Here is a 9,196-nt window from a genome sequence, read left to right as displayed (position 1 = left end):
GAGATTCTAATTCTATTCTAATTCAGGAAACAACATTAGTTGTTTTGGTCGTTTGATTATTTTATTGTCAAACAAAGGTCCTAGTCTGTTTGATTGACAGGTGAGATGATCAGGGGGGCAGAGTTTATATCACCATCATATATATATATTTAATTTATGCAAGATGTTAAAATGTGGTTTACTTGCCAAAGTAGGATATTATATAGGCTACTTGGCAAAACGTTTAGCGATTTGGAGGTGGTTTACATTCTGCCTACTAGTGTCATTATTCTCCAAAATGTTCAGCGCTTTGCCTTTCATGTTGGACATAAATAGCCTCAAAACATTTAGATTTCAAGCCTTAACATATCCAGTCCACCTGGAGAGAGCGACAATAATGGGGAACCACTTCACAAGGAGTCGCCTGGTTTGCACAAACTAGTGGAATATTGACTCAAGTGGTGGCCTAGTAAGACTACTGACAAGCCTGAACATTGGAGACATTGCCGTTAAGACTGTCCTTGTGCTTTGGTGATTTGGTTAATATTACGATGCAAATGAGTTCATGATTTACTTAATACGTTTTTTTTGTGAATGATTCTTTTGTACAATTTGCTAAATGGAAACATTGTCTCCTTGTTTTTAAAGGTTTATATGCAAAATGTTTTCATGCAGTTGGACAATGTTGTCAAATGTAAAATAAAACCTATTTTGATACCACTTTTGACACGATTTTCGTCTTCCTTCTGAAAACTGAACATACCTATAGCTGCCAGAAGGGGCCGCCCTTACACTTCTGGGCCTCCCCATGTTTGTCGATGTAGGGTTGAGAAAACAACGTTGTAATTACTCAGTTAACAAATAATACGCGTGTGGTAAGCAAGGCTTGATCCACCGTTTGGCAAAATCCAAATAGCCACGATTTTTCTTTTGTCCTGTCCAAGATTCTGTTACCTTTAATTTCTTAGTTATATGCTGTCACATGTCTGAGCCAATAGATGGCAGTGTGAGCTAAATAATGCAGTTCTGACCACTAAAGTGATGAACGGAAAAAGGACTGTTTGGATGAAGGAATTCCCCTTTTTTTTTGTATTTAGACAGTTACTGAAACACATTGGTTTTCAAAGTAAACTATATATGGTAAATATGGAAAATGGATGCTAAAAATGTGAAGACAAAGTAAAATGAGGAGTCCCGAACTGAGGGCAGCACAGAAGGGAGCGGATGTTGTCTACTTTCGTTTTGAAGGAGATGAAGCTGTTGCACCGCTGCTGCGTGTTGTCTGAGTGTGGGGGGGGGGGGTCTGAGGTTTGAGGAGATGATTTACGGTTGAGAAAAGCTGCTTGGAGTTACCAGGGCTGTGGTTGATTATGTGGGGGTAGAACCGGGACCGCGTGTCACTGAGGGACTTGCTGCAGGCCGTCGGATGTTCCCGCTAGGCTAGTTTGTGGACAGCCAGTCCCCGTTGTCTCCAGCAGTCGTAGCTCCCTGGTGTACCAGGGGGCTGAGCATGTGAAGGTGACGGTTCTGGGCTTGGCTGGGGCATGGCGCTCCAGGAGGGTGCAGAGGGATGAATTGTAGAGATCCACAGATTCAGTGACTGAAATGGGGGGTAGGGGCTGTAGTCATGCTGACTGGGTTGATGTTTTTAAGGTGCCTGAAACTGATTTGTCCGATGGGCTTATTGAGGGGGGACAGGGTGGGTAGTGTTACGTATTTTAAGCACATAAGCTGCCCCCACATAGCCACAAGGAAGCAAGATCGAACACACAAGCTGCATTACCTCCACATAGCCACAAGGACGCAGGATCGAACATATAATCTGTAATTACTATACATAGCCACAAGGGGAGCAGGACCGACATATAAGCTGCAATGACTACTCCAGCCACAGATGGCAGCACCTTTAGACAGGTGAGGAGCCAATACGGCACATAGGCCACGCCTACCTCACATAGGCCACGCCTACTTCACATAGGCCCCGCCTACTTGATACAAACGGGGAGTGGGAGTCTGATGAGTTCAGAGACATATGGCAGAGCCGTTGAGAGCCCCGGGGAAAGCCCCCCCGGGGCTGGGAGATAGCGCTGCGGTATCTCTCTCCACGCGTGTTAAATACTATTCCCTCCTTTTGATTCATAGTTACCATACCGAAATACTTTAACAAGTAAAGTGAGTTAGAAGCGACCCGGATTGAAGTACCTTCTTCAAGAACACAACGGTAGCTCCATTGAGATGGCCTTGTGGTCGGACACGCCCGGATCGTGCACCGAGAGATGGCTGACCAGACACATCAAGCTCCTCTGTCGCTGCTTCCTCTTCTGCTCTCCCGTGCCGCTCTGTTCTTCCTCTGCCCTCCCCGGATCATGACCGGATGCATCGGCTCTTACTCACCCCCCCCACCCCGACCTGGCCTGGTTGTTGGGTTCGGGTTCTTCTATTGGTCTTGTCAAAGGAGAGTGCTCCTCTGGTGCCCCCGTAGTGTGTGTGGGGGGTCCAGCCGTCCTGGTGTGCACCGATTGGTCATTCCACGTTCCAACTTCTGTGAGACGGGCCGGTTCCCCGACTCAGCGACAGGGCCTTCTTCTGATGCTTTGTCTGCTGTGCTCGTCAGAGACACATGTACTGGAGGCCCTCATTCAGGCTCAGATGAAAGCCGTGGAGGGCAGCAAAAGAATCCAAAGGTTCCCGGTGAATGGCAGGTATTTACTGAACAGAATCCCATTACGCCAGAAGAGAACAACTGGCATGGCACACACACACACACACACACATAAGCACACACACTCACTCACACACACACACACACACTCATACACACACCCACCCATCAACACACATATCCGGCTCACACACACATCTGGCACAGAGACCCCACTACTTCCTGTCTGGGACCGGAAGTACGCATGATCAAAAGTAGTGAAAGGGAAAGTATGTGATTTACTGCTCACATATGGTCCTCCTCCTCTCCACCTCCTCTGGCCTCTCATTGTTAGATCCACCGCTTGCAACATCTTCAACTAAAAGTAAAGTCTAAAGATCTATGTTCTAAACATGCCAACAGAGAGGAGAGGGGAGAGGAGAGGAGAAGAGTTTAGGAAAGAGGAGAGAGGATGGAGAGGAGAAGAGAGGAGAAGAGAGCTGACAAGACAAAGTCACAGTATCATACACATGGGGAGTATCTTTACGTGTAGTCACTGTGACCTTTGTGTAATTGGGAAACAGATGTTGGGTTGTTGTATATTGGAGATTAATTTACTGGTTTATCAACTACAAACTTTTACATTTCTTCAATAATTTAAAACGTACCATCAATCTCAAAATCATCAAAATAAGGGTTTTAGAAATAAACTATTTTATTTTTTGTATTACACTTTTTTATTACAGAAACAGTATTTATACTGAACACCATTGGACTGGAATGTATCTATTCCCCTGAAATGATCCATTACAATGTAAGTAATGTTGGCCTACACATTACAAAATTTGCCTTTTCTTTTTATTAAAAACAAAAGTGTAGGAACATTGAATTGTTTTGTTATTCAATATTCAGAAGTTAAAACCAATAGAAATGTTAAAAAAATCGAATTATTATTTATACATGTTAATCCTCTAAACATGTTCTACATAACTGCAACAAATTGTATATCTTTAAACGTGTAAAAGAAATAAAGGGAAAACACACACATAAATGGAGTGTAATATAACCCTTTATAAAGGGTTATGTTAGACAACTGCAGGGTTCATTCTTAAAGATATTCTCCTCGTTAAATGACAGCAGTATGACATTAATGCAGACATCTGAGATCTCAAATAGTAGAGATTCTAATTCTATTGTAATTCAGGAAACAACATTAGTTGTTTTGGTCGTTTGATTGTTTTATTATCAAACAAAGGTCCTAGTCTGTTTGATTGACAGGTGAGATGATCAGGGGGGCAGAGTTTCTACCTTCTTCATGATACCATGGATCGAGGATTGGATAGAGAGGCTCAGTAAAGGTGCAGCCAGTAGCAGAGTAGATATGAACTCTGGCTTCCACATCATAGAAGGAGACCAGACCCTCATCATAATCAACAAACACCCCCACCTTCTGGAGCTCAGCTCTCAGAGGGAGACGGACATCAGGGTTATCAATGAATACCAACCCATCCTCTTCGTAGTAAAGAGTCCAGTAACCCGTCTCAGGGGTCCACTCTGTCTTACCTTTTCTGTCGATGGACTCTCTGGCCACTCCTAACCACCATGCAGTCTTGTCTTTAACCTGGACCTCAAAGTAAAATCTCCCTGAGGAAAAGCTCTGCCTCGTGAGAACAAATGTATACTCTGTAAATCTCTTAGGGTTGTCTGGGAGTTCCTTCTCTTCATCTCCATAATGTACTTGTTTCCCATCCTCAGACAGGATGAGCGTGGGATGAGCTGTATCAGGATCCAGAGTCACATCTACTTCATACTGCTGGACCATTTTCAGTTCAGCATCACGCAGCTTCTTCATCTCCATGTTAAGTGTCTCCTCCAGCTGATCCAGGGATCTCGTCAAGGTCTCTATGTATGACGGAGGACGGACCTCCACCGTGGTCCAGTCCCTGGTGGGTGGAGGATCCTTCAGGGATCTGAAGGTCTGGAGGAATTGGAGGTGGTCTTCAGTGTGTGAGAGCCGCTTCACCTCTGAGCTTCTATCGGTCAGATCTTCTATTTCCTGCTCCAGCTCTTTGATGAGGTCTTCAGCTCGTTTCACTGTGGATTTCAGTTTCTCTTGAACCGTTTGGTTGAATTCCTCCTGGCCCTTTTCAACACAGCCTATCAGAGCAGCGAAGACCTGCCCACCATGGGCTATCTCTCTGTCTGCGTCTTTGTTGCTCAGTTCCACTGTGTCTTTGATCTCCTTAATCTTTTGTTTTCTCTCCTGGATCATTTGCTGAACGTCAGTCTCCGTCTTCCCCAGCTGGGCCGTCTTCACTTCATATTCCTCCTTTAGAGGTACAACAGGATGGGACTTGTGGTCACCCTCTGTGCAGAACTGACACACACACACCTGTTCAGTCTGGCAGAAGAGCTCCAGAAGTCGGTCGTGTTTCTTACACATCCTGTCTTCCAGACGGTCCATAGGCTCGACCAGCCGATGTTTCTTTAGGCCAGCGACTCTCTGATGTGGCTCCAGGTGGGTTTGGCAGTAAGAGGTAAAACACATTAGGCAGGACTTCACGGCCTTCTGCTGGGTCCCAGTACAGACGTCACAGGGAACTTCTGCTGGTTCAACACAAGGCTGCTCTTTTACTCGTACGGTTGTTCTAAACTGAGCTGCCAGCTCTGATAAGAAGGTATTGACCTGTATATCAGGTCTTTTATGGAAAATCTCGTTGCAAACAGGACATTTGTACTGGACTTGTTCATCCCAGAACTGTGTAATACAGGTTCTGCAGAAGTTGTGTCCACATGCGGTGGTAACTGGACTGTTGAACACATCCAGACAGATGGAACATAAAAAGTTCTCTTCAGACCACCAAGTGTTAGCACAGGCCATTCCTAGACACAGACGACAAGGTTTATGTATTGAGCAATTATCGATTTCTAATTCCATAACGGGAAGAGAGGTTTTAACTTTCTCAAAGTTGTGCTGTTTTACTTACCTTGTTCTTACGGTCAGACTTTTTGTTCCAAAATGCGTTTTATTTTTCTCCTGAAAGGGAGAACAGCTTCGACGTCTGTTGTTTTGGTTTCTATAAATGTTAAGTTTCGTTTCCTCAATATACCTTCCTCTCCTCTCCTCCCCTAACACATGGCTCCTCCCCTAACACCTGGCTCCTCACCTAACACCTGGCTCCTCCCCTAACACCTGGCCCCTCCCCTAACACCTGGCTCCTCCCCTAACACCTGCCTCCTCCCCTAACACATGGCTCCTCCCCTAACACCTGGCTCCTCACCTAACACCTGGCTCCTCCCCTAACACCTGGCCCCTCCCCTAACACCTGGCTCCTCCCCTAACACCTGCCTCCTCCCCTAACACCTGCCTCCTCGCCCACGGTAAATGGCTGCACTGCATTCATGCACTGTGTCGGCCTCTTCAAATGCGTTGATGTGTCTTCTCCTCTTTCTGGAGTTAAAAGAGAGCCGGAGCAAAACGAGAGACATTGGGGGGATTTAGTGGGGGTTTGCGACTGTAACCGTGATGATTAAACGGTGTTGATCTCTCCGGGTTTCCGGGGCTTCCCCGAATACTTTTTATCTAACCCCAAACCGATTTTCAACAGAAACAGACTAGCAGAATAGCTGTTTTTTTGGCGCTACGCTGCTGTAGGAACTCTCCCCGATGTGCACGCGCACAGCATACGAGCAGCAGAGCTGAGAGCAGCAGACAGCGATACAGTCTGTGATACAGATACAGCCCCGTTTGAAGTACTAGTTCACCCCCTGCTGCTAAAAGTGGGTCTCTCACGCAGACACACACGCACACACACACACACACACACACACACACACACACACACACACACACACACACACACACACACACACACACACACACACACACACAACTCACTTCAAACTATAGATATTTCCCATGCGCTGTTACCATCATAACCATTCGATTATATACGTGCTTTATTAGTCATAATTCAAAATATTCTGTTGTCTCCAGAGGACTGAGCTGGTCCACCAAGCCACCGGTGAGTGGAGGAAGAGCCGGCGGGAGGGACTGAAGGCTGGGCCAACGCCAGGGGGCAGGACACCAGAGACCTGCTGGGATCCAAGGGGCTGGAAGGACCCCCCAGGGTGTGCTGCTAGGATAACCAACAGAGAGCTCTGGAGAAATATCTGCTCAGTTTAGAGGATTTAGACTGAAGAAACAGGAAGGATCGTCGGCTGAACACACGAGAACATTCAGTTGGTTCGACTGAGTTGTTTATTACCAATATGCTTTAACAACGAATACAACTAAACAAGTAGCCTACATAATAAACAGAATTACTAAAATTATAGTGGTAAGCCTATCAAACATTACAGATCGTAAAAAGTTGTGCCCGTATCATTGACTCTTTGCGCCTTTATTTCCTAAAGGCGACTAACGACACACTTGGCGACTTATTCACACCATCAGGGAGGTGAAACACATATAAACGTGTGATGGAGTTATTCATTCCCATGCTGCTGGCTGCTCTGAGTTATCGCGGTGCACGGCTCTCGTGCCAACAGCGTCGGGATCTCTCCCTCCCCTCGCGCCGTCCAGGCAGTCAGTGGGCGTGGCTTATGGGGAGGAGGACTCCGCACGAGCGGGAGCGTCAACGTCACCATAGCGATTCACTACAGCGGAACTCCCCCAGTGGGAGTTCAGTTGTACTCCTTTAATTAAAACGAGGGAGGTCATTTAAGATCAAACACAGAGCTGTGTGTTAGACTCTCACTGTTACCAAGGCGACCAGAGGGCGCCGAACCTGCGTTGAGTTTTACTAATTAGCTCACCTGCCGCAGCTCGCGCGCCAAGTGGTTTTCTTAATTGGTTAATTGGTTGCATCTGATGCATTTCACTTAAGAGGGAACCGGACACTACGTTGGTGTCCTCCACTGTTTGGCAGTGTACCGTCTCCCAAACATCCAGACTTTTTGAAGTGAAGAGGAGCATCTCATCTGGACCTAATGTGAGTAGAAATGTGTAGCAAAGCACAACTGCTTTGACTTGTATGTTGAATATAAATCACTGATAATTTGTGAAGGAAATCGGGGATTGTGGTGGTTTAACTCTGATGTTGAACTGCGGGACAGTGCCCAAGTTTGGGGACAATAATGAGTAAACTGTTCCTTCCTTCAAAGGTCTATCATGGATATTTAACTGCAGTTCTGTGAGTATCCCAACTTAACCATGAAGATGAATTGCGAACTGTAAGTCATTAGTTTCTCATTACTCTTGGGCACATTGATGTATTTTGGCTTCCTGGTGAGTTAAACCATTAGCTTAAGGTTGATCTTAGTAAGGATGTTTTATTGGTTCATGGGTTACCTAGGTGTTTGGTTTATGTTGGTTTTAATGGTTTGTTAAAATGGTTACAGGTTCTAAGTTATTGTTGTAAGCTGGAGTAATGGGTTGGGTTCTGATGTCTTCAGTCTTCTTTCCAGCTACCCTCCTGAGCTCTGCATCTTCATCACATGAGTGTTGCTTTACTGATGAGGGTGTGGTCTGAGTGAGCAGAGGTGCATACTGGGATACAGAGCTGTCTGAAGTCTACAGGTCTGTGGACACGCTCCCTCAGGGGAAACCGAGTGTCTGAGAAACCGTTGTGACGTCAGTTACATGGACTAGAATGTTCTTTAAGATGGAGACAGGGATTCAGAAGGAGAAACACCAGGGGGAGATGAGGGGGCTCCTCATCTCAATGACTAAAACACAACTTCAGTCTGACAGAGAACCATGGAACACATTCAACAGTCCCCTCCAGGCATCGTGACTCCTCAGGAACACTTTCATTTCCAAGAAGGTCTTATTCGGGGCCACTCCAAGATGGATCCTGCTCCTCAAGAGCCACCCCCCTCCACTGGGTGGTCTTCTGAACAGATGATCTCCTTCCTGTCCTCAGGCTGACTAAAGCTGCACCGCTTGCATCTGTTAAGGCCCCTCATTCAGGAAACCACTGGACTACAAAGACATGACTTTAGAGACGTTGAATCAACCTGGGACACATTTTGGAGACACCAAGTATAATCCATCACCAATGTGGGACGCCACTGAAGAATGTTGTACATAATTTAAGTCCCAAGAGAAATAGATTTTTCTGTTCTAGGTGTCCTGGCAGGAGAGCTGGGTGTGGAGGATGGAACGTTATTTGGCATGAGGTTTTTACCCTGCATGAGTGTTTGGCCTTTTATGGCTCAGTGGTGTGTGGCGGTTTGACATGAGATGGATGATTTTTGAGCATCACTAGGGTTCGTGTGTGTGTGTGTGTCCCACTCACACCTGGCATGGGGTTCTACGTGTGTGTCCTGCTTTGACAGTGATAATGTTTAGACGGGGGTCTGTGTGGTTGGCCAGGGATATTGGAATGGTCAACTAAATCATCCCTGATGGACGGCCACACGTTTACTTGAGGCCTCCAGTAGACATGAAGAGTACGGAGCAACGCTCCGGAGAAACATACAACACACTGGGCAGGGAGGAGAGTATCCAAATCAAGTGTAAAAGGATGCAAGCGGCGTGTTCAGATAAGTGACTTCAAACTAGGACTACAC

General features: G+C 46.1%; 1 protein-coding gene across 1 annotated transcript; it reads right to left on the bottom strand.

Moving 5' to 3' along the window:
• Positions 1–3,450: 3,450 nt before the first annotated feature.
• LOC307070417 (E3 ubiquitin-protein ligase TRIM39-like) lies at positions 3,451–5,700 on the bottom strand. The gene is made up of 2 exons (XM_079728871.1): positions 5,608–5,700; positions 3,451–5,503 (listed from the first exon to the last, which is right to left on the bottom strand). The coding sequence occupies exon 2, from the start codon at positions 5,499–5,501 to the stop codon at positions 3,879–3,881; it is 1,623 nt and encodes a 540-aa protein (XP_079584997.1). The 5' UTR covers positions 5,502–5,503; positions 5,608–5,700; the 3' UTR covers positions 3,451–3,878.
• Positions 5,701–9,196: the final 3,496 nt, after the last annotated feature.

This window comes from Pollachius pollachius, assembly GCF_949987615.1.
Source record: "Pollachius pollachius genome assembly, chromosome: 2".
In the NCBI taxonomy this organism is placed as follows: Eukaryota; Metazoa; Chordata; class Actinopteri; order Gadiformes; family Gadidae; genus Pollachius; species Pollachius pollachius.
Note: the sequence above shows the minus strand (reverse complement) of the source record. Positions and strands in the feature narration are given on the sequence as shown.